This window comes from Xenopus laevis, chromosome 6L (assembly GCF_017654675.1).
Source record: "Xenopus laevis strain J_2021 chromosome 6L, Xenopus_laevis_v10.1, whole genome shotgun sequence".
NCBI classification, from domain to species: domain Eukaryota; kingdom Metazoa; phylum Chordata; class Amphibia; order Anura; family Pipidae; genus Xenopus; species Xenopus laevis.
This window is the reverse complement of record NC_054381.1, coordinates 69990498-70016556: the sequence shown is the minus strand read 5'-3', so window position 1 is coordinate 70016556 and position 26059 is coordinate 69990498. Positions and strand designations below refer to the sequence as shown.

Below are 26059 nucleotides of genomic sequence, written 5' to 3'. Positions count from 1 at the left end.
TGATACATTTGGATACTTGGTAAGATGCAGACTCGTTGTGAACTTCCTTGGAGTGCTGTCAATATTTGCAGTATGTATATATATATATATATATATATATATATATATATAAATATATATATATAAAATCATTTTACAAAATCCCCCTTTTGTAAAATGTAAGGATATCGTAAGTCACAAGGTGTTCCATTAATATATAAATGCACAAAGCAAACAGGGTACACTCTTTTTATAATAAGTTTCAATGAGTCAAGTACATCAATAAGCACCGATTGTTACTGATGAATGACCATACATAAGGATATGAAAGGTCGCTTGAACTCATTTACTGTAGAATTGCCTGGGCTCTGTACTGCTTTTCTAGAAACTACATATTAAGACTTAACAGTCTTTGTATTATAAACTGTTAATTTAGAATAAAAATGATTTTTGTTTGGGGAGTTGCAGTATTGAACACATGAAGAAAGGAGGTGCAAAACGTCATAGAAAGCCAAGAAACCATGCTGTAATAAACATTGATGGCACTGGGGAGGGAATAGAATCACTATGGGTAGAGGTTTCAACTGGGCAAAATGTTACAAAGAAAATGATTATTGGTATGCTACAAACCACCTTGTATAAGTGACAACAATGAAGCCCAGCTACTTTTACAAATAGAAGCAGCTTCACAACTAGATTAAGTTATTATTATGAGTGATTCAATTATCCAGTCATTAACTGGGGTAATGGGGTTGCCAAGATAGAAAAAGCTAGTAGGTTTGTAAATATGCCGAATGACAACTTTTTATGTCAGCAGTTCTGCAACATATTAAAGGAACAGTAACGTCAAAAAATAAAAGTGGTTTAAAGTAATGAAAATATTATGTACTGTTGCCCTACACTGGTAAAACTGATCTGTTTGCTTCAGAAACACTAATATAGTTCATATAAACAAGCTGCTGTGTAGCAATGGCGGAAATTGACAAACGGCTATATGGCACAGGTTAACTAATGGATAATAGATAAGACCATTAGACAGACGGAGTTTATCTGCTACCTGCTGTGTAATCTGAGCCTTTTCTCCTTTGAATGGCTGCCCCCATTGCTACATAACAGCTCATTTATATAAACAATAGTAGTGTTTCTGAGGCAAACACAGCAGTTTTACCAGTGCAGGGCAACACTGCATTATATTTATATTACTTTAAAACACTTATTTTTTGACATTACTGTTCCTTTAAGTGGAAAATGCTTTTCACAGGGTTATACAAAGAACAAAAAATGGGATGTTTTTAAAATGCTGTTTAATAAATATATATACCAGTATATTGCTCTTGTAAGCAAGGAACTTTGTTGTAAAACCGTTGTGGTTCAATTGAAGTGCTGGTGTTGAGGTGTGTAAGAAAATACGTGCTTTTAAGGCCTTTAAATTAGCTGGGACACCTGAAACATTATTAGGTATAAGGAGGCCAATAAATCTTGACAAGCTAAAATCGATATGGAAAAGGGTATTGCAGCAAGCCGTAAAAAGAATCCAAAATTATTATTTAAATATGTAAATAGTAAAAAAATTAAGCAGGAACGGGTGGGACCCTTAATATCAGAAGGGGGTCAGCTGGTTGACGAGAACGGAAAAAAAGCAGAGATTTTGAACTCGTATTTTTCGTCTGTCTAAACAGGAACCAGTTAATGAAGGTTTTCTTCTTAATAGTCCCAATCCTAGTAATACAACTAATGTTGCATGGTTCACACATGAGGAAATTTCAAAAGAGACTAGAACATGTTAAGCTAAACAAAGGTCCGTGACCAGATGGTATTCATCCCATAGTACTTAGCAAACTTAGCTCTGTGATTCTCAAACCTCTTTACTTAATTTTTCAGGATTCATTGAGGCTGAGAGACTGGCGTATTGCTAATATGGTGCCACATGACTTCATATAAAGCCTGTGTAATATACCTGATACAATACATATTATATCACGGATTTTACCAGGATTTAAAAAAAAAACAACAAAAAAAAAAAACTATTTAGATGCCAACACAAATTAAAAATCTGAGCAGCTGCATTCCTTTCTCTATATACCCATTTAAAATGTAAGCACTGGATAGATCTTTAAAAACAGCTACAGTCTACAATGCCCTACTTCGGTAACATTTGCAAGTAATACTGACAATATTTATATAATCTTAGAAAAGCAATATTTTATACCCAAACAGAAAATAAAACATGGCTTGGGCTATAAATGGGTTAAAGACTAGACCAAAGTAGTAAAGGTCACCTAAAAATAGTACCTTAAATTTATTTATTATTAAATTATAATATTACACAGCATAATAGAGAATGTACAATACATTATAGCTTACCAAATACACAGATTTACTGAAGGGGTGACTAAATGTTGCATAAGATGGTGATAACTAGATTCTTAACAGAGCATTTGTCTGTCATACTGCTTGCATTTTTTCTCATTTCTCAAGAATTCGAGCAGTTTAAATATAGCAGTATGTATATTCTAAAAAGCAAATATAATGTATAGATATTTTTGCATGAAACCATAACAGAACCCTCACAATGCCAAAGTAGTGATACATCTTTATGAGATAGCATTACTGGAGTAGAGCCCTGAAAAGTTTTACAGTGTCAATACTCTTATAATTTACATTTGGACAACTGGAATGGCAAGCTAAATCTCTGACTCTCTGACTAATTAACTCTCGTAATGATGCAAAAGAAGGATAAACAAATAACCCAGTAGGATGTAATGTCTGCAATGCTATTTCGTTTGTAGAAGTGCAGTGGCTTCACTTCATGCCATCCTCTTTCACTAAGTTTTTTGTTTTTTACTTTGTTTCACTCTGTATTGTTCTTTGTTAAATTGTTTTAAAAACTTGCATAAAATAACTAAGACTGGAATAGAACAAAAAAAAGTCATATCAAATATACCTTGTAATTTGTTTTTCAAGTTTCTTACCTTATTCTCGCTTCTTTCTTCCGACTTGCATTCTTCACTGTATTCTGGACTATGTAATAAAAAGAAATGCATATGTGGTGGGGACCAGGAAGCACTTATATATTCAATCATTGGCCTATGAAATGCATTAAGCTACTATGTGTACCTAAATATACTTCTATTGGGTTTTACACATCTGCCTGGGAGACTGATTTTAAGTGAAGGCTCTGGGCAGTGCACCTGGGCCTCTTCCAGTATTTGGTGAGTCTTGTGAACCTGCCTTGGGACCGTTTTAACTTTTCAGAAACATTTTCATATCTTTTTTTAGTTTGTTTTTTTGCATGCTTTATTGGCCTCCTTGTGTTGGCTCTACCAGCTAACTTTAATGGCTTAAATGCATGTTTTTTTCTTATGATCCTTAACAACAACACTTATCAAACCATAAAGGTTTTGCTTAGTGAAGTCTTTCCTTTCTTACAGGGGAATATACTGATATATTATTATATTTATTATGCAACATTCCAGACATTAAGATATTCAATTTCCCTTCTGTGTTTAAACCTGTGAAAAGTCTTTCCCAGTGAATATGTTGCAGAGATACCCTTATATTGGCAAAGTTTGCATTGCCTTAAATTTAGTGTTTTATTTACTCCCTTATAGAGTTGCCTCTGCAAAACAATCTCAAAGGAGACCACATTATAATCACTATTCCCTAAATACTCACCCATGCAAATACTAGAGATGAACTTGATTCGTTTTTTGGACTTGGTAATCATTAAAAATACCATTTACAATACTAGCTAGGCTTAATTCACCTCACTTATACTTGGTGGTTTGTGGCATACACTAATGATAATTTAATTTTATAACCTTTATCCCAGCCCAAAGGGATTCCATACCCTGCCCAGTGCAAGTTGGCAATTATATCATAATTTCCAACACGTACAATAAACTTCAGCTCTCCCATTTTTCCTTGACAAACTAATGTGCCAGCATTCAGCAGAGGTTACTACTTTTCCTTCTGACATTTACATCCTCATCTAAGATGATTTTCCTTATACCGATACACATGTTTACAGGTCAGAAGGGATATGTACTGGATGGATATATAAAACGCACATATACCCCAATGTATTTTACACTAAAAAAATTCATGGACTATGTATTCTGTGCAAAAAAGGTTGCAACAAGAAAAAAAAATGTCATCACAGATAAAGTTGACACAGAAAATGCCAATTTATCGGCACATATTCAATCATCACTAAAGACTAGTTATTGGGACTCACAGCGAGATCACTGGGCCCCTAAACTTTGGGAACAAGATATTTTTCATAAACTCATATTGCACATGGTTATAGAGTCCTACTGGGCCACCCTTGCTTTTACAGTAAATCAATTTGTGAGTTTGTATTACAGTAGCTGTGTTGAAAAAAATCTCACTGCTAAAATGTACACAATTGTGTCATGCACTTTGTATAGGTCAGCAACACATTTTTATGACACCATGTCTTATGTACCAGCACAACACAAGTTTGTTCTGCATTCTTTACAATCATTGGGAAGATTAAAAGAAACCCAGAATGTGCAGAACATTTCCAGAGTGCATGCTGCAATAAGAAGGTATGGCTGAACTATACAAATTGACCCATAGTAGCAGGGCTATATTTTTTCTCTCTCTCTCTCTCTCTCTCTCTCTGCTTCCCTCGTTGATACATTAGTGTCATTAAACAGCTACACTTAATGATACTGAACTATACAGAATAACAGATAGTTAAGTGTCCAGTAGCAGGGTTAAAGAAATATTGTTATAGAATGACAGTTTCCATATAGCCAACATGCAGTCTGTTCTGTGATCATTTGTTCAGTAAATCAGAAAGAGAAGAGACAGAAAATATTAATGTAAGATAAACAAAAATACATAGAGCACATGGGCCCAGGCACTCACACAAAACGGACCCAAAAAGATTGCTTTGGCTACCCTGAAGACATTTAATAAAGGGAAAAGGAGCATTCTAGTTTACTTCTGTAAATCCCAAACCGCATCCATTATTTTAGTCCCTGTCAGAAAATAGTATAACAAGACAATTGGGAATGTGCTACGTGATGAAACCTTATTGCCCAGAGACCACTAGTAATCATACCTTCAACTAGCACATGCATTCAGTTTTGACAAAACACAACACCCCATATGTAACTAACTCTCCAAGTTGCCTCCTCTAAGAAACTGGTCACTACAATATATTCACTTCTTTGCTCAAATCCCCCTGCATAGAGAGGATTCCTCTGTTTGTGCAGCTGTAGAAATAAGGAGGTTCTCTTCCCACACCCCACTTTAAGTGTCTAGTATGTTGTTCCAGGAGCCTATGGTAAGGTATTGCTGCTAGAGATTTTCTAAACAGTGTGATGCATAGAATTACACAACTGTGTGACCTGTTGAGCCCCCAAAATGCCAACATTGCCCACAAAATGTTCACTTGAAAAAATTAAAATGCAATAAAATAGTTTTAAAAAGAAATACAATCACTAAAAATGCAATATCATAAAAAATATAAAAGTAATTGAATAGCAATATTAGTGCTAAAAGTTTAAAAATAAAAGTAAAAAATTGTGTATTAGTTTGCATGTGTGTCTGAATCACTAACATGAGGCAGACAGGATTTTTGTTCATGACACTTTCTCCTGGTTGTGATTCTTTGAAACAACCTAGCAGCAGTTACTTCTCTATCGCTGGCTGTACAGGTTCAGAGTTTATTTAGTGTACGAAAAATTTTCAAGAGTTAATTTTAATGCAACAATCTAAAACCAACCATTCAGCTTTAAATTGTAGGATTAAAGTAGGAAAACAAATCAGATGATGCTCTGACCATTAATTGACAGACAACAATCATATGGAAGTTATGTCCAGGTAATAGTATTGACTATAACCATGGATATCGTCAATATATTCCAGACATACAAAGACTTTTGCCTTACCTGTCCAGTTTCTCTGTCTCTACTGAAGTATTTTCTGCTTCTGTAAGAAAAGCAAAAAAACAAAACAAAAAAGCATTTACAAGATATATATAGCTTCCACGTATAAGACTATGGCAAATACAGTCGGTATATGGTAGTTTCCAAAGCCCTTATCACTAAGTATATTAAAGAACATGACTTTAATTTTCAGTTTTACTGACCCTAAATCTATTGAACCAGTGTGTTTTTGGCTGTTTGAATAGGTAGAAAACAGTTTTTTTCCACACAATATTTTAGTGTACAACACACAGCATAGCGGGAACATTCGTTATAACCCTACTAATATTACGAGAGAGACATGCAAGAAGAATTCAGGAAGGTTTGGTCATTCTAGTAGGAAGTTCCAAAAAAATGTACAATTTTCCTTGAAGGAAAATGAAAGGTTAAATCAATTGGGGTGTCAAAATATTAAGCACCCCTCAGTTATTGTAGTAGCTTACCTGATACCTCAGACGGGGCTCTTGTTCAATAAAAATACATAGGACTGAAGTATTTCTGAAGAAGCTCCTTATCGCCATCTTCTTTTACTGTCCTCTTTTTTGTTCCAGTATAGATTTTGATCTAATGTGCATGTACTTTCCGACGCCGAAAGAAATGATGAGGAAGAAGACTGCGCCGTAAAAGCTTCTACATAAATATCCTGGGCCAGTGCAATTTTCTGCTAAAAGGAGCAGCAGCCTGGGGTATCAGCTAAGCAACTATAACCACTGGAGTGTGCTTAACATTTTGGCACCTCCCAATGATTCAACCTTGCGTTCTCCTGTAAATCCCTTATTACCTAGGAGGTTACAAAATTTTAACTTAGATTGTTTTTTAAACTTGTTATTTACTTGTCTATGATTATCAGTACAGTCTCCCCCTCCAATAGGTATATTTGTTAGCATCAACTAAAAAAACACGAAAAAAACCCCAAACTTACCTATAAAGAAGTGAAGTTATAATCACAGGGGTGCCAAATGTTAGGCACCCCCACATTACTATAATCACTTACATTATACCCAGGACATAGCTCCTGTTCACTGAAAAAATGCACTACTTCTGGGTACTTCTGTAGGAGCACCATGTTGCAAAGTTCTTCCACTTCTTCGATCTTTTCTTCAACCTCATGCAAGGTATGAATGCACTATATAGTGAGAAGATGGCTTTTAATCGTAATGCGTACCAGGACCAGAACCTGGAAGATCCAATGGAAGATGGTAGCAGTGTGGTGCTCTTGCAGGAGTACCCTGGGCCAATGCCCTTTTCAGAAAACAGGTATACCAGGCCGGCGTATCAGGTAAAATAATATGAGTGGGGCTGCCTAACATATTGGCACCTACCCTTGATATGTAACTGGTCAAAACTAAATATTATAATTATAATTATATATTCTAAAATTTAAAAACAATTTGGTATAGTGGCTTCACTCAGGACTCCTCCACACGCTATGTTCTATAACACGACTGACCCATTGTTTGTTGTTTTCATATTTTTATTTGTGATTATGGTTTTATTCAGTTTTTACTTTTTCCGATACTTGACAAAAATTTATTTAAGAGAATGCCATTCACTACCCAGATTCAGATGCTCACAAAATTTTGCTTTGCTTTAGATAATTTCCCTGAAACCTTTAAATGTTTACTAAAAAATTAAATCTTCACACACGCATAAAACCTAACCCCTCAAATGACAGGGGTATCCTTGGACTCCGCTCCCTTTCCACAGCTTTCTACAATATACATACATTATTCAAATACACAGGGACCTGAAGAGACCGGTTCTCATTTTTATTTTTTTCCATGCTTGCCATCATGGCTTTGATATATATAGTTGTTAGTGTTATATTGTGCTTATTAAGTTGATGTTGGGGTTGATGTTATTATGAATGTAATTATTATGTAATTAAAAGAGGTGTGGCCTGGTGGTCAGCTCTCTGAGACTGCTTATTCTGTTGAAATGGTTTACTCCAGTATTGGGTGGCACTCATTTTAAGAGGTTAATCTGGTGTTGTAAAGACTACATGTTGGGTAGTTTACTTTGGGTTTGAAGGAACAGGCACAGTCCAGCTTAAAGTTTGTGTGCAGTATTAGAAGGGTAATTACATACTAATGGCTCACCTGCACTGCATACCTTAAAGGGGTGGTTCACCTTTAAGTTAACTTTTAGTATGTTATAGAATGGCCAATTCTAAGCTAATTTTTCATTAGTCTTAATTATTTAATTTGAATAGTTTTATTAGTTTGATGCCTTCTTCACTCGTTCCAGCTTTCAAATGGGGATCGCTAAAATTGAAGACGGCGGAATAAAAACCTAAATATAATAAAACCATTATAATAAAAAATGAAAACCAACAGCGAATTGTCTCAGAATATCACCCTCTACATCATACTAAAAGTTAACTCAAAGGTGAAGAACCCCTTTAATCCCCAGCATTTTGTTTAAAGTTTGTTCAGTGACCAGGCAGATACAGATGCTGGCAGCCATTCTCTGACAATGACAGCTCATCCACACAATGCTGTTCTTAGAGGGTTTTTTCCAGCATCTACTACAGTTTTCCATTTTGCTCCCTAATTTGCCTTTCACCTCCATGTGAATGACACTACCCAAATCAGTGATGTCAAGCATAGTTGTTTTGTGACACTGCAGGGATATGTGCAGCAGGAAAGGCTCAGGTGTGCAAAAAAAAATGTGAGGGGAGTGCATTTTCTATCTGCCGTGAAAAAAATGGGAAAGAGAGACTGACAGGTGTGCTTGGCTTATCAGGGCCCAGAGCATTTGAAAGTGTGGAAATCTTTGCATGGGCACAATGGCCCTCCAGAATTGGGGACACTCACTTTAAATCACTGGTGTAATGCTGTTTCAAATACTTGACGCATGGCAAAATGTTCAAAACCGCAGCCAAAGACATTTTGTACATGATATACATGTTAGCTTTCGAAGCAAACATAACTACAGGATACCTGGTTGTACACTAGGCAGACCCAATATACTAATATTGTATTCAGGTTTGACCCTAATTGATAAATATAAAAAATATAATGCTGAGTATATTTATGTATGTTGTATTAGGAACACATTTTTTTTATCAAATTTAAGACATTGCAAGTTTAACCACCACTTGTGCCATGAACCTTAATATGGTGTAGCCCAGATGCTACAAGATAATTACACTAGTACAAAAGTAGGGCTATAACGCAGGGTTTACTGCTCAAAAAGTGTTTATGTTACACACTTCCTTTTATTCAAGAATTACAGCCACCAAATAGCATTTTTGTAGACCCGAGGCTCTCGCCTCCCATTCCCACAATTCTCACTTGTTTAACATAGGTAGCACTTGGGCCATTTCATTATGCACCTAAAAACTTTGCTAGAGCTGTTGAACTCTAGAGCACTGCATCATTGATGATAGACAGACATAGAAAAAGAATACTATACCCCCTATTTGAAGACTTAAGGATATTGAAATCACTCACTAGAGCACACTGTAAGAATGGCTGTCACTTTCAAGTATAAGAAAAAGAACCCAACTCCCAAATCTTGGGCCAAAGCAACATTTTTCTCTCTTGATTTGTATAGGACATATCCAAACAACACCACATTTCTTTTTCCAATTAAAATACATTTGTTGTGTATTTAGGGCACCACAGATATCACAGCCCATCTATAAATTAAGTTTAAATACTGGATAACTGATATCAATACAACCCAACAAATATACAAGAGGCTATTACCTTCTGAAGAGATATTTTCTTCCGCATTTGCCTGTGAAGAAAATAAAAAAAAATGTAAAAAAAAGTAGTAACCTCACATTAATAAAAATATGTGATACACCCTACATTTTCCCTTACCACATGCAGCCCTATCACTGCCTTTAATTACCTAATGTTTTAGATTTTGTGTGTAGTTTAATAGGAGGTACAAAGATTTCTCTACGATCTCATAAAAAAGTAAAACATTTTGTCTTTTTCCTATGATTCTTGCAGCTTCAGGGTCCTTTAAAAAGCTGTGCTTTAAAAGTTGTCATAAAAAAAGCTTGAGACTTGACCGAAGTCATTAAAAATATACAGCGTGTAAGTTGCTAGTCAGTGTGAAAAATGTGCAAGTGAAAAATGTAGGTAAAAAACAAAGCAATTTATACAGTACTGTTTGCTAGGAGTAGGCTATAAGCTTGTCAAATTAACCAAATGGCTGCTGAGTTTCTTCAATGCATTGCTTGCCCATTTGTAAATTGCAGTCCTTTTTCTCTACACAGTTAAGATTCTCTCATTAAAGGGCACCAATCATAACTAAAATCATTTCCTAAGTAAATACACTATGTGAAAGTTCAAGAAATCCAATTTTTAAAACAGTTAGAATTGTTTGTATAATGTAAATCACAGCTCACTATACCTTCTGCAAGATCTCCCCTATCACCACTGCAGTTCTAGCTGAAGCAGGCATCTTGGAATTCACTGGCTCCTCCTACCTATATCTTCCCAGCCAACTGCAGCTCTGAAATCTCGCACATGCTCAGTTGAAATTCCTTGTTTGCTTATCAACCCTTCTAAGCTATTTTCAAATCAGCCAAACCTCTGTGGTAGCTGCTGTTCAGTAGTGCTGCCACCTGCTGGAAGTTAGCACCAGCAGGGGACAAGATAGGGAAATCTCCTGATACTTCTAGTGGAGGAGTTTACTAAAACAAGGCATTCTGGGTAGAATACTCAAAGCAGTTACAATCTGAGCATGCTCCTGAACTTTGCATATTATAGTCTGTTATAGTCTCAGTATGGCCTCCCTCAGTGAAAGAACCCATTTGACAAAGTAAGGGATTTTTTAAAACCTGCAGTTTTTTTCAAAAAACGATATATGTAGTTTGATTAAACGTGTTTGTGTTGTACTGGTCAGATTGTTAATATGCATTTGATTTTGGGTGTGATAGGTGCCCTTTAACACACATCAACACTATAATACACCCAAAAATCACCCTTCTGCCCACTTCCATGCCACTCGTAGTCTTCACTATGACCCACAATAATAGTGTAGTCCCTTCCTATGTCCACATCTCAGTTCTCCCTTTCCCTTCTACAGCTGCACATCACTACCCCAACTTCCCCATTAGAGAACCCTGCCCTCACACTTCTGCTCCTAGTGCCCAATTTGACTAACTTCCCCTTCACCAGGATGCTACTCTTCAAACTTCCTTCACAACTGCACCAAATACTTGATTCATTCCTCTTCCACAACACCCCAACTGCAAGGCCTGGTACAGATAATATGCATCAATGTGCATCTCAAGACAATCAAAATTAGAATTTACACAGCTAGAGTTTGAAAAAAATAAAGGCTTTAAGGAGGTGAGTAAAAGTTGTGGATGCACAATTTAGAATGGATGTAGCCACACACTTGCTCTGATGCCACTAAACCATGAGAATCCTACCATCCTCATCCATTCTGATCTTAGAATAAACTCCCACCAGCTGTATGCTCTGGTAACTCTGTTTAAGGAAGGTGTCCATTTACTAAATTGAGGGAAATTTGTCTTTAACTCATTGCCCATTAACACTCTAAATTTTTATTATATTGATAATCTGCAATAAATCTTCATTATTTGTGTTAATGCCACTGCAAATTTATATGAAAAAGGAATCATTAGTAAATTATTCATGTTTTATTACAATTATTGGCATTAATTATTTTTTTATATAATATTAACTGCCATTAGTCCATGCAAAACAATGTAGCGTTGATTTGATAAATAGGCAATAATTTGTGGGGTTTTTATGCCATTATTTTTGGAGCAAGGAGCCAGAGACGCCATGGCCACATTCCTGATCTTCCAATTGTTCAGGCAAATAGCCAAACAAATGGAAAGGCAGGAAGTGAATAGTAGCTCCACTCTACTTCCTCATCTGTCAATGCAATGGCCGACATGGTGCATCAGCAAATTACATTTTCTTTTCTTTTTTGTAACTTAATTTTTTTTATTAAGTATTGATTTTTCCAGAAGAGAGACATAATACATTCCATGCTTATGGTACATTGCATATGAACATGATATAATACAAGTCTGTCTACTGCCACATATGTAAACACTGCTTCATGCCCTTTTTACATACACAGTTCGTTCTGGAGATCTTCATATACCGTATATACTCGAGTATAAGCCAAGTTTTTCAGCATCCAAAATGTGCTGAAAAAGTCTACCTCAGCTTATACTAGAGTCAGCGGGCAGTAGCTGAGATTGCAGTCACTTTTAATCATTCCTATACCAACAGTTCGCTTGGGGAGAGACTGCAATATCACACAGCGTCCTCTGTTGGTTATATGAAAAAACAGTGCGCCCTCTGTTGGTTATATGAAAGAATAACAGTGACTGCAATATCACACAGCGCCATCTGTTGGTTATATGAAAGAATAACAGTGACTGCAATATCACACAGCGCCATCTGTTGGTTATATGAAAGAATAACAGTGCGCCCTCTGTTGGTTATATGAAAGAATAACAGTGACTGCAATATCACACAGCGCCATCTGTTGGTTATATGAAAGAGTAACAGTGACTGCAATATCACACAGCACCCTCTGTTGGTTATATGAAAGAATAACAGTGCGCCCTCTGTTGGTTATATGAAAGATTAACAGTGACTGCAATATCACACAGCGCCCTCTGTTGGTTATATGAAAGAATAACAGTGTGCCCTCTGTTGGTTATATGAAAGAATAACAGTGCGCCCTCTGTTGGTTATATGGAAGATTAACAGTGACTGCAATATCACACAGCGCCCTCTGTTGGTTATATGAACGATTAACAGTGATGGCAATATCACACAGTGCCCTCTGTTGGTTATACAAAAGATTAACAGTGATGGCAATATCACACAGCACCCTCTGCACATGGTAGTGGGACAGTGGGACAATGCACACAGTAATCCGTTTGGCAATTCTCTATCACCATCAACTTTGCAAAGAAGTTGATCGCTGGAGGGGTCGCTTTGGCGGAATGTGCGCTGCTGGGAGACAGGGCTGTAGTTGTGTCTAGGCTTATACTCCAGTCAATAAGTTTTCCCAGTTTTCGTAGGTAAAATTAGGTACCTCGTCTTATACTCGAGTATATACGGTATGTTGAAACAACAAATAACAAAAAACAAAGCTATACCTTGTAAAATGTGGTTACTACACTGGTTATTAATGGATGGGGGCTCAGTTAATTTCCATTTAGCTGCTAACATTATAAGTGCTATAGTTAATATATGATTAACCAATACCTGTGATGATCTAGAGATCTCTTCAATAGGTTTCCCCAATAGAAAAGTTAGAGGGTCTTTTATTACATCTTTGCAGGTGACCTTTGACATTATGCCGTGGATTTCATCCCAGTAAGCGGTAATAACTGGACAGGCCCATAATATATGGTATAACAAGCCTGTCTTAGGGCAACCCCTTCAGCATTGATTAGAGATCAGTGGATATATTTTATTAAGCCTAAAGCTGGCCATTGACGGAACAATCCGATCGTACGAATCGTGGATTCTTACGATTTTCAGACCGTGTGTGGAGAGTCCCGACATTTTTCGTCCGGCGGAGATCGGTCGTTTGGTCGATCGGACAGGTTAGAAAATTTCTGTCGGCTGCCGATAATGTCTCTGCGTGTATTGCCGATTGTACGATTTTCAGTGGGAGACTATCACCAGCTTTGTCAGACATAACTATCGTACGATTGCTGTCAGAGGTAGAACATTGGCTGATCTGTTCTTTTCAGTCCAAATTATAGTCCTAGGTTTGGTTGTGTTCGCAATCCCCTGCCGGCTCTCACTTGTATCCCTCAAGTCCACAAAATAATACCTAAAAAAGAAGCCAGCGCCACAGGCACCGGGCAAAACAAACAAATATAGGGCAGTAACGTTTTGCAAATGACCCCCTTATTTCTGTGCACAGGTTTTATTGTAACTTCACCGTGCTATGTGTAACCCCTTCTTATCCACCACCACAATTATATATAGCAGATGGATACTCACAACCATACGGTTCAAATAGGCGTAAAAAAATCTTTGTTGTCCCAGCGCGTATCCTTTAGAACTGTGAAGTAGATGCGGCAGCGAAATAGTGTAATATTGCCTTTAATATATTTAAAAATGTAACATTAAAATTGCACTCACATGGCATTCCGCAATAATAGCATGTATAGCATATCGTCCTAGAGAGGCTTTCTCTCCACGCCTATCCACAATCGGAAATCCTGCTGCCAGAGCGCTCGTGGCTTTAGGGTCCCTTGCAGTATATCGGCGGGTCACTCTCCCTATGGCGTGCTATTCCGTGCTCCGTGCCTTACGCGTTTCGTCTATCACTTCGTCAGAGGCTTCAAAGCCTCTGAAAGGCAATATTACACTATTTCGCTGCCGCATCTACTTCACAGTTCTAAAGGATACGCGCTGGGACAACAAAGATTTTTTTACGCCTATTTGAACCGTATGGTTGTGAGTATCCATCTGTAAGGCCCGCGAGGCAAGAAGAAACCCCTCTCCCTTAAAGGCTATATATAATTGTGGTGGTGGATAAGAAGGGGTTACACATAGCACGGTGAAGTTACAATAAAACCTGTGCACAGAAATAAGGGGGTCATTTGCAAAACGTTACTGCCCTATATTTGTTTGTTTTGCCCGGTGCCTGTGGCGCTGGCTTCTTTTTTAGGTATTGATCTGTTATTTTACTACTTTATTTGATCGGAATGGTAAGACTTTGATCTTTATGGTTAGTGGAGGGTCGGGAGATGGGAAAGTCCGATCGTACATTGATTCGTACGATCGGATCTTTGCGTCTATGCCCAGCTTAACAGCATCACATACCATTGCATCATGACTTTATATATATTTTCCTTTTGTTTTACACATGTAACTCCTTTCTTAGCATTTGACCAAATAGCTTCCCTGTCATCCAATGTCAAGGTTTGATAAAGGGTCCAGTAGGGCCCGAAACGTCGCCCTTTTGTTTGTTCATATATGGGCTAATAAACACTACGGATTATTGCATCAATTCAAGCGTGCTGCTGGATTTTTGTTCTGGATGTGAAGTGTACCCAAAAAGCAGACGAGGGTCTTCCAGTTCAGCACCTGAGACCCACACGGGTTCAATGAAGGTAGAGCACTCCTAATTACTATTACTATCCAATGTCAAGGTGACATTAAGTTCCTGCTCCCAGCGACATAATATATATATATATATATTGTGAGATTTCAGGTAGCAGGAATCTTGACCACGGCACTTTTGTAGCACAGAATCAGCACACAGAGCCTTAGTTCAGTCCAATTCAGCCTGGGCTGCTTTATTTGAAGCCGTTCACACAGACAGCATAAAGAAAAGGTTTCAGCAGGTTGAAATAAAGCAAATAAAACGTATCACAGTCCAGCACTTACTGATTCAGCTCAGTTTCCTCAGTGTCTGGTGTACACAAAGCAATGGCTCCAGGCTTGTAGTTTTAAACAGGCAAATCTGTAATGATCTCTCTGTGTCACTCTCAGTTTGAGTTCACAGCAGGCTCCTCAGCCCCTCACACACACTGAAATTAGACACCTGATTAATTTATGAGCAGGTAGCTAACACCACACCCAGGTCAGTCTGGAGTGGAATGGAAGGCCCGCCCAGATCCTTCCCTCCATTCCAGCCCTGGATACCCTAAAGAAGAATAACAATGCAGTTTCTTTTTTTTCACAAATGTTTTTATTAGTTTTTCCAGAATACAAATAAAAGAAATAAACAAAATCATGACCAAAGAAAAAAAAAAAGGTAAATAAGATAACAATAATTTGTCAAGGGTAGAACAAAGGAGTAGAAGGCAAGAGCTATAGTTAGCATTCTCTGCCGTTGTCAAGTGACCAGGAAAGAATGGACCAGAGAAATATGTAGCCATTTATTTATGGTGAAGAACGATCCAGCCTATCATTAATTACCAACAGTAGGGAAAAGTAAAAAAAAGGTTCGTACTCACAGAGAGCCTGTTAGTAGTCGATTAAGGGAGTGGCTCCTGGGGGGTCCCATTAAAAGTTGATTGTTGTTGATCATCTCTATGCATCAGCTGTTGTTCCGCCTCACAGACAAGATCAGACCCCAGCAGTAGCTCCCTGTCATACCAGGTAGTATATTGAAAGTTTGAACGGTCAGCAGTTTAGTGTGCGGTGGGAGTGTGTTGATATGCGTCAGCCAGGTATCAAAAAATGTGTCCGTATGGCTTTCCTTATTCGTTAAGGTTTCTATCCATCTAAGTGAAATATATATTGCAGTTTCTGAAGTACCAAGGACATTGGTGGAGGAAGATGAGACAACCAGGTATGTAAAATGGCTTTCCTGGCCGCTGCAGCCAGCCTTTCAGCCAAAGCCCGCTCTGGTTTGGAAATATAGAAGGTAAGCTCTAGTTTGCTAAAGATGGCCCAAGTAGCGTGAATGGTTAGAGTTTTCCCCGACAGAGTTTCCCAATAACTGGCGACTTCCCTCCAGAACTGTTGCATGAGTGGGCATGACCAAAGGCAGTGTATTATATCGGCTCTCGAGTCCCCGCATTTTTAAACAATTATCTGAGACCGCCGTGCCAATATGGAATCTCTTCAAAGGAGTCAAATAGGTGTGATGCAATATTTGCAGGGACATTTCTTGGTATGTGCTAGCTGGTAGTAGCTTCATCATTCGGGTGTGATAACGAAGAATATCTACGTTATCTGAATTGGGGATGACTGTTTTCCATCTCGTAAAGCTTGTGGTGGTGTTGTCCACATCAATGGTCGTCCCTGATTAGATTGTAGATATGTGCAGTTGATCTAATTGTGTCATGTTTTGGCCAGATCGAGTCAATTGGGTTGGTCTTATCTACATCTGTTAATTTAGCTAATTGAGTCGCGATGAAGTGCGTAAGTTGTAACAAGGAGAATAGGTGAAGTTGCAAAAAGGGGTATGTTTGGACCAGGGTCGCGGTTGGTTGGAGTGGTGTTGGCAGTTGTGATCATATCCTTCATGTTTTTTAGGCCCTTCGTCTGCCATGATGTAAAAAGAATACTGTTTAGGCCGGGGGGGAACGCTTTATTATTTAACCAGGTAAGATTTATCGAATTAAAGGGGGAAAGGTTAGCTTTCTTGCGGATGGAGTGCCAGGTTCTGTATGTGTGAATAAATAAAGGATTATCCTGTGTGTCTTTAGGAACATCCTGAAGTGGCGTATGCAAAAGTGAATTAAGCGAATTCCCCTCTGTTAAAATTTCGTCTAAAAGGGCCGTGGTATATATGTGTCGATGGTGGAGCCAATCCCCGCATATCTAAGGAGAGCTGCGTCATTATATTCCAATATGTTTGGAAGATTAAGTCCACCATCCTGCTTTTGTAGGTGAAGGGTTGCGACTCCTATTCTTGGACGTTTTTTGTGCCAGATAAAGGATCTGAAAATGTGTAGTAGTCGCTTGTTGTCTGCGGAGGATATGCGATATGGTAACATTTGTAATTTGTAGAGTAATTTGGGGAAAATCACCATTTTAATAAAGTGAATCCTACCTGAAAAGGTAAGATTTGTATTTATCCATTTGCGGGTATCTTGTTCAATTTGATCTATGGTAAGTCTAATGTTGGATTTATACATGTCTTTGTGATGTTGTGTCAGTCGGATTCCGAGAAATTTTATATGTGTTGTGGCTTTTTGAAAGGGAAATGGGTTCGCCCAATCTGATGGGGAGGTGTGCTGTAGACGTAGGGCCTCCGATTTTCCTAGATTGATTTTAAATCCTGCTATGGTTCCGAAAGTCTCTATTTTGTGTAGGATTGCGGGGAGTTTCTGTTCCGAGGTTCGTTTATAAAAAGGAGAATGTCATCTGCATATGCTACTAGCTTGACTTGTTGTGTGCCAACTCGGATACCTACAAAGGTGTCATCGTTAAGTAAATGACATAGTAAAGGATCCAAAGCAAGATTAAAAAGTAGTGGTGAAAGAGGACATCCTTGTCTCGTGCCTCTCTGTATCAAAAATCTAGGGGAGTTCAGTCCGTTAGCCGTAACATGGGTGTAAGAATGTGAGTATAGGGGTCCGAATAAGTTGAGCATCTGTATGCCAAAGTGTTTGAAATTTAAGTAGTCTTTTTATGTGAGTATGTGTTATCTGTCAAAGGCTTTATCAGCGTCCAAGTTAATTAATATACCATGTTTTCTTTTCTCCAGATTGCATTGATACAGGGTAGCCATTGCCGTCTGGAGGGCCTGGACCGGGTAGCGTCCCTTGAGGAACCCACCTGGTGAGTGGTAAGTATATATGGGAGAACGAGTTGTAAACCTGTCTGCCATAATTTTGGTTAATAATTTCAGGTCTTGATTTAGAAGAGAAATCGGTCTGTAGGAGGAGGGGAGGGTGGGGTCCTTCCCTTCCTTAGGGATTAATATAATTCTCGCCTCGTTCGCTTCACACCACAAGGGAAAGCCCTGTAGAACATCATTAAACAATGCAGTTTCTTAACTGCCATACCTTCCTCCAGGGCCCTTAACCCCTGAACTAACATGCATTTTCCTTTACCATATCACTATCTATATCACTATCTATATCTATATCTATATCTATATATATATATATTTTCTTATTTGAGAAATCTAAATTTTCAAAACTCTAAAGCTAGCCAACGCACACAAATGAAAACATGAAAAAATAAGTTGCATACCAATTTCTGGACATATATGAAGCCCTGCCATTTCTGACCAATATTCATGTACTATAGGATCAGGCAAGTTTGAAAATGTTGCAAAATGCTGGAATCTGTGTGTTTTATGAAAGCTGTAGATGGTATCGTAGTCAAAATTTATACATTTTTGACAGCAATGCTTTTTGGGGCCAACCTGCAATAATTATTTATCTCAAAAGGTGAGAGAGCCAGATTACCTGGGTTATTAAAGAAATGGTTGCACAAAATGTCTTACTTGGAGATATTCATACAATTTTAAAGGAACTTCAGGTAGCTTGGCTTGAAGATCAGCAAATTGAAGCATCTTATGATTATCTTGAGATATTACATCATAAATCTTGAAGAGGCCCTTAGTTCCCAAATTTGATAAAAGGAGACCTGTGTCCCTAGAGTAAATCTCGAGTTCTTAAGAAATGGGGTCAACAGTGATAAGGGAGAGCTTAGGTTTTTCTTCTCCTTCCATCTGTGCCAAACTGTAATTATCATTTTGGTAGATTCCAGCATTTTGCAACATTTTCAAACTTGCCTGGATCCTATAGTACATGAATATTGGTCAGAAATTGGTATGCAACTTATTTTTCATGTTTTCATTTGTGTGCGTGGCTAGCTTTAGAGTTTTGAAAATTTAGATTTCTCAAATAAGAATACATTTCAGTTGAACATGGCAGATTGAACACTTGTAGCAAGCAAAATGTGGCTTCATTGCATAAACACACAACATATCCATGGGTGGATATGCTTATTAGCACTTGCTGCCAGGATACAGCTGGTATAATATAGTTCTGACAATGCAGGAATATTATACAGGGGGTTTCTGGTCAACCAATTTCATTTATAGGAGTTATTCATTTTACTCATGGTATCTACTTGGACTCACCATTAACTGGTCACCATTAATCTCAAATTACCTCACAAACCTCATGAATTCATCAGTCATCCCATGCAGTTCTTCAAAAACCAGGCAGCAGCTAATACTTTTGGACATTTACCTTCCCTCCTATATCAGTAGACAGGACTCAGAAGAATTTCAAGAAATTCTGGATTCAAACATTCACACTACCCCTACTGTTTGCTACTACTGTGTAAGGATCAGCCCGGGACTCGAACCTTTATTTCCCAGATTCTGGGCATTGTGTGCTTCTTTTGAGCCACTGGGGGCTCTTTGAGGCTGATCCTTACCCTTGTGTGTCTTGTGTTTCATGTACCTGTCAGTTTCTAGTGTGTTCCTCCCCATTCTCCACCCACCTCGTTTACCCTCATGTGTTTCCCATTCCCAATTACCGTCCCTTTATTAACCCCGCCCTGAGCTTTGCTCAGGGCTGAGTCATTAATTGTAATCGTATCCTGTATCTGGTCGCTGTATCTTGTTCCAGTGATTCCTTACCTGTATCCCAAGCTCCTGGATTCCAAGCTCCTGTGTTGCCTTGTTCCAGCATTGTTTCCTTATCCCTCACCTTCCTGGTAATTACCTATTTTGAACTGTTCCTGTGTTATTTGCAAGCTCCAAGTAAACCTGCTTTATTTTCACCATGTCTGCCTCCCTTACCAATCTATGGGTACACCCCTGGGCTTCCGCCATAATCCTCTCCCAATGGAATGGCTATCCACTATCACAGCGGTTCCACGCTGTAACCCTTACAGAATGACTCAGCCAAACAAGAAGCCCTTGGAGAGCCCTCCATGCTTTCTTGTCCCGATGTGGAACTACAACTCCCTTGGGGTGGGCGAGAATGAAGGCAAAAAGTCAGCTCCCATTTCTGTGATGATGTCTACCAGGATTTTCTCTCTGACGATGACTGGGAGGATTCAGTCTTCGATGTGGGCTGGGAGGATTCAGATTCGAGCGAAGATGAGCTACAAACTGCTATCTGGCCTGTGTTGGTCAGTCCACCTCCAGTTTTCTTGGCCTTTGAAATCTCCCACCGCTGCTGCTCCTGTTTCCAGGGCCAGCTATGCCTCTGCAGTCTGCTCCTGTTCAGGGCCAGCTATGCTTCTGCAGTCTGCTCCTGTTCCAGGGCCAGCTATGCTTCTGCAGTCTGCTCCTGTTCCAGGGCCAGCTATGCCTCTGCAGTCTGCTCCTGTTCCAGGGCCAGCTATGCCTTTGCAGTCTGCTCCTGTTCCAGGGCCAGCTATGCCTCTGCAGTCTGCTCCTGTTCCAGGGCCAGCTATGCCTCTGCAGTCTGCTCCTGTTCCAGCACCAGCATCCTCCGCAGTCTATTCCTGGGCCCTCTACCCCACAGCGCGTCTGCTTCTGTTCCCGGTCCTGCTACCCCTCGTGCAACAGCTACCTCCCAGTGCTGGCCCAGCTTCTGGCCTTGTCCTGCGCCCCCAGAAGTGGGGCTTCTGCCGTGGCCTAAGTACCCCCAGAGAGGAGGCTTCGCAGCGAGCATCGGCTACCCAAGTGTCCAGCTGGACCTTCCCGACGACTGGCTCCCAACTGGCTGTCCGCTGTGGCCGGCTTCCCAGCCTGTCCTGTCCGCTGTGCCGGCTTCCCAGCCTGTCCTGTCCGCTGCCGGCTTCCCAGCCTGTCCTGTCCGCTGTGCCGGCTTCCCAGCCTGTCCTGTCCGCTGTGCCGGCTTCCCAGCCTGTCCTGTCCGCTGTGCCGGCTTCCCAGCCTGTCCTGTCCGCTGTGCCGGCTTCCCAGCCTGTCCTGTCCGCTGTGCCGGCTTCCCAGCCTGTTCCTGTCCGCTGTGCCGGCTTCCCAGCCTGTCCTGTCCGCTGTGCCGGCTTCCCAGCCTGTCCTGTCCACTGTGCCGGCTTCCCAGCCTGTCCTGTCCGCTGTGCCGGCTTCCCAGCCTGTCCTGTCCGCTTGTGCCGGCTTCCCAGTCCTGTCCGCTGTGCCGGCTTTCCTGTCCGCTGTGCCGGCTTCCCAGCCTGTCCTGTCCGCTGTGCCGGCTTCCCAGCCTGTCCTGTCCGCTGTGCGGCTTCCCAGCCTGTCCTGTCCGCTGTGCCGGCTTCCCAGCCTGTCCGCTTCCCAGCCTGTCCTGTCTGCTGTGCCGGCTTCCCAGCCTGTCTTGTCTCCTGTGCCGGCTTCTCAGCAGCTGCCTCCAGTGTCGGTTCTCCAGCAGCTGCCTCCAGTGTCGGTTCTCCAGCAGCTGCCTCTTGTTCCAGTGCCAGACCCCCAGCAGCTGCCTCCTGTGCCGGCTCCCCGAAAGCTGCCTGTTCCTGTGCTGCTGACTTCTCAGCAGCTGCCTCCAGTGTCGGTTTCTCCAGCAGCTGCCTCTTGTTCCAGTGCCGGCCCCCCAGCAGCTGCCTCTTGTCCAGTGCTGGGCCTCCCCGAAAGCTGCCCTCTTGTATCAGTGCCGGTCCTCCAGCAGCTGCCTCCTTGTTCCCAGTGTTGGTCCTCCAGCAGCTGCCTCCTGCTCCAGTGCCGGCTCCCCGAAAGCAGCCTCCTGCTCCAGTGCCAGCTCCCGATAAGCAGGTCTCTTGCTCCAGTGTCGGTCCCCCCAGCAGCTTGCCTCTGTTCCAATGCCAGACCCCCAGCAGCTGCCTCCTGTGCGTCCCCGAAAGCTGCCCTGCTCCTGTGCCGGCTCCCCGAAAGCTGTCTCTTGTCAATTTCCTGTCTCCCATTACGTTTTTCAGCTCCAGATCTAACCAGTCCAGTCTGCAACTCCTGTGCCAGCGGTCTCGTCTGCAGCCCTTCCTGTGCCAGCGGTCTCGTCCTGCAGCTCCTGTGCAGCGTCTCGCCTGCAGCCTTCCTGTGCCAGGGTCCGCCTGGCAGCTCCTGTCAGTGGTCCCGTTCTGCAGCTCCTGTGCCAGTGTGTCCCGTTCCTGCCAGCTCCTGCTGCCAGTAGCGATTCCCGTCTGCAGCTCCTGTTGCCCAGCAGCCTTGCCGCTTCCAGCCTCTGTGTCAACAGCCGTGCTGGGGGTTCAGCCTAGTGCAGGACCTGTGTTACCATGGCCTCTGGGCCACGGGACAAATTACTTCATAACCTGCCATTCCTGCTGCAGGGATCTGGATAGTTCTTGGTGTCCAGAGTCTACCAGTCTTGTTGCTATTCAGTGGTGGTCTTCCTTGTGTCCTGCGGCAATTCCGCACCTGTAATGGGTGCCTTCTGCTGGTCCGCCACCTTAATGCGTTGCCTCTGTGGCCCGCCACCTGTAATGGGTGCCTCTGCTGGTCCGCCACCTGTTAATGGGTGCCTCTGCTTAGGTCCCTGCCGTGAAATGTTGATAAAAGGATCCGCACACACTTCTTTCTTTTGCAGTGGGGGTCACCCCTCACTTTATTGTTTATTCACCACACCAATCAACGTTTCGGGGGGAACACCCTCCCGATTCACGTTGCTTAGGGGACCTTGCCGGTGATCGACGGAAAGAACGCACCACCTCTGCAGGATCAGTAGATTTGGGTGTTGCGTAAGAACAATTACATTGCCTCTGCTGGGTCCGCCACCTGTAATGGGTGCCTCTGCTGCGTTCTTCTGCTATGCAGGCTGACTCTGGCCATCCATCTCGATCTGCTCCTGACCCTGGCGACTTCTCTGAATAATTCCGGCTCCTGACCTCTTGCCATCCATCTGATCTGGCCTCCTGACCCTGGCGACTTCTCTGATCTGGGCTCCTGACTCTGGCGCACTTCTCTGATCTGGCTTCCGATCACCCTGGCGGCTTCTCCCAGCCTTTGACCCTGGCAAACTTTTGTCCCCATCTCCAGTCATATGGACTAAGGGCTAGTCCACACGGGAGATAGCGAACCGTTTAGCAGGCGCGGCGACAAAGCTGTCCGTGACAGTCGCCTGCTACCGCGCGCAGGCGGACAGTTTTATGTAAGGGCGCCTATTGTAAAAAACGCTTGTTGCTAACCACACGAGGGCGATGCGCTTCTTCAACAGTCCCTGAAAAGCCGCATTTCAGGCGACTGTGAAAAGACGCATCGCCTTCGTTGGTTAGCCACAGGCGTTTTTACATAGGCGCCCATACAAAACTGTCGCCTGCGCAGCGTCGCGGCGACTCGTCGCGACGCTTTGTCGCCACCGACCGCAAACGCGTCGCTATCTCCCCGTGTGGAATAGGCCCTCAAAAAGGATGGGGTCTTTCGTCTGGGTCGCCCCTTACGGAGGGTACTGTAAGGAATCAGCCGGGACTCGAACCCTTTATTTCCCAGATTCCTGGAATTGTGTGTTCTTTTGAGCCCACTGGGGGCTCATTCTGAGGCTGATCCCTTACCCTTGTGTGTCTTGTGTTATCAGTACCTGTCACAGTTCTAGTGTGTTCCTCCCCATTCTCCACCCAACCCTGTTTACCCTTCATGTGTTCCCATTTCCCAAATTACCTCCCTTTATTAACCCCGCCCTGAGCTTTGCTCAGGGCTGAGTCATTAATCGTAAATCGTATCCTGTACTGGTCGTGTATCTTGTTCCAGTGATTCCTTACCTGTATCCAAGCTCACTGGGATTCCAAAGCTTCCTGTGTTGCCTTTTCCAGCATGTCCTTATCCTCACTCCTGCGTTAATTACCTTATTTTGAACTGTTTCCTGTGTATTTGCAAGCTTCCAAGATAAACCTGCTTTATTTTCACCATGGTCTGCCCCCTTACCATCGTATATGGGTACACCCCGGGGCTTTCCGCCATATCCTCTCCCAATGGGAATGGCTATCCACATCACAGCACGGTTCCACGCTGTAACCCTTTACATACTGTTCCAGTTATTTCCCATAACAAACACCTTCTGAGATTTGTGTTGGCGGCTTCCAGTTCTCTGACACAAAGGCAAAGGTGAGAACCCTGCTCAGGCAGCAGCGAGCAGCCGGGGTGGCAAAAAAACGCTTCCTCTAAGTAACTGGCTTGCTCATGGCAATAAGCTCTCTCTGCACTAGCGATGTGGCCACCTTGACTGCTTCAAGTGAGTGAGCACTGTAGTGGCAGCATTGGGGCTTGTTGCCTCAAAGTGGATTTACCCGAAAACCAGCCCTGTGTGTAGGGTGCTGTGTATGTGTGTGTGTGTATATGCCTATATATATATATATCATATATTATATATATATATATATATATATATATCATATATTATTATATATATAATATATATTATTATATTATATATTATTATATATTATATACTATAATTCTGTAACACTCTTTTTTTTCTGACACTAATATATAAATACAGCAATACACGAATCCGGCGTACATATTTATAATTATTCTTACGTTATTCGTACTACTTAGTCCCCCCATTCGTCCATTTGTAACAATGGGGAATAGCATGGGAGTTTATTGCTTGTATTGCTTTCTCCAGCAATAATGCTACTCACTCAAGTAAGCTAATATTCATTATATAGCCTTAACAATTATTTTTACATAGTAGAAATATTACTTGGTATTAATTAATAACATGTCTTTAACAACGATAATATTTTAGTGTGATTTTTTTTCTTGTTATTTCCTAAGGCTAATGACAGACATGGGTTGTATTCTCAGCCAGCAGGCCAAGAATCAGCCCTACATCTTGTGTCAGCCCTTTTTCCTTGCCGGTTTCCAGGTGTTAGGGCTGATTCTTAGCCTCTTTCTTCCCGCAGGCCAGAATATGCCATGTCTGGCATTAGCCTTTACCATCTTTTACCATTTCCTAACTAATTTAATAAACTTTGTACCTGCTAAATATAGGCCAGAGATATTGGTGTGTAAAAGACAACATGTTTCCTTAACTTTTATTTATAAATACATATGTAATGAGGCAAAAGCTTAATCATGCCAGCTAAACAAAATAAAGGCCCCCATAACACGGGCCGATAAAGCTGCCGACAGACCGAGTTGGCAGCTTATTGGCCCATGTGTGGGGCCATTTGGCAGGCTTTCCCGATCGATATCTGGCAGTTGTGATAGGCCAACGATCGGATCAGCCCCGATATCGCCCACTTCAATGTGGCGAACGGGGAGAAATCTGCTCGTTTTGGCAACATCTCCAAACAGAGGATTGTTGGTCTCATGGCTACCTTTAAGAGCGTCTTTTCCCAGTAATTTGGATCTTACCTTAATATGTTAACTCCTAAATAAATGTTCATCCAGTTGATAAGCAAGATGTACAAACAATATTACAAACCTGCAAAAGGAAGAATATTAAATAAACACGTAAACTATTACAAGAGTCTGTTTATGAGATTAAATATAACTGTCTTTGCAAAATTTAAAACTCACTACCAGGCATAGTTATGCACACAGACACACACATTTTATGTGCTATAAGCATCAAACCTAGACAATATGGCGTTAATGTGACCTCTACCACTAAAGAAAGTTACAGGTTAAACACTAAGCAATATTCACGAGAACGTTATTTATATTTGGATACAGAACTGCTAAAAAGGATAATGTTGAGTCACATTGAAATTTGGTTCAAGCTCATTACTTTTAAATTGATCTCAGAGTATTAAAGTAGACATCTATTTCATAACTTAACATACGCAATGTATGGTAACGGATAAAAAGAGGTAAAGTGTAAAAAAGAGAGTCCTCTC

General features: G+C 41.1%; 1 protein-coding gene across 7 annotated transcripts in view; it reads right to left on the bottom strand.

Annotated features, from left to right (window-relative positions):
* The window catches only part of LOC108705632, a 147635-nt gene that overhangs the window by 14000 nt on the left and 107576 nt on the right, over window positions 1-26059 (bottom strand). For all 7 annotated transcript variants that reach the window (XM_041566163.1, XM_041566162.1, XM_041566161.1 and 4 more), the window contains 3 exons: window positions 9653-9683; window positions 5904-5943; window positions 2952-3000 (listed from right to left, as the gene is read on the bottom strand). In XM_041566163.1, the coding sequence (XP_041422097.1) occupies window positions 2952-3000; window positions 5904-5943; window positions 9653-9683 (120 nt within the window). The remainder of the gene's footprint in view (window positions 1-2951; window positions 3001-5903; window positions 5944-9652; window positions 9684-26059) is intronic.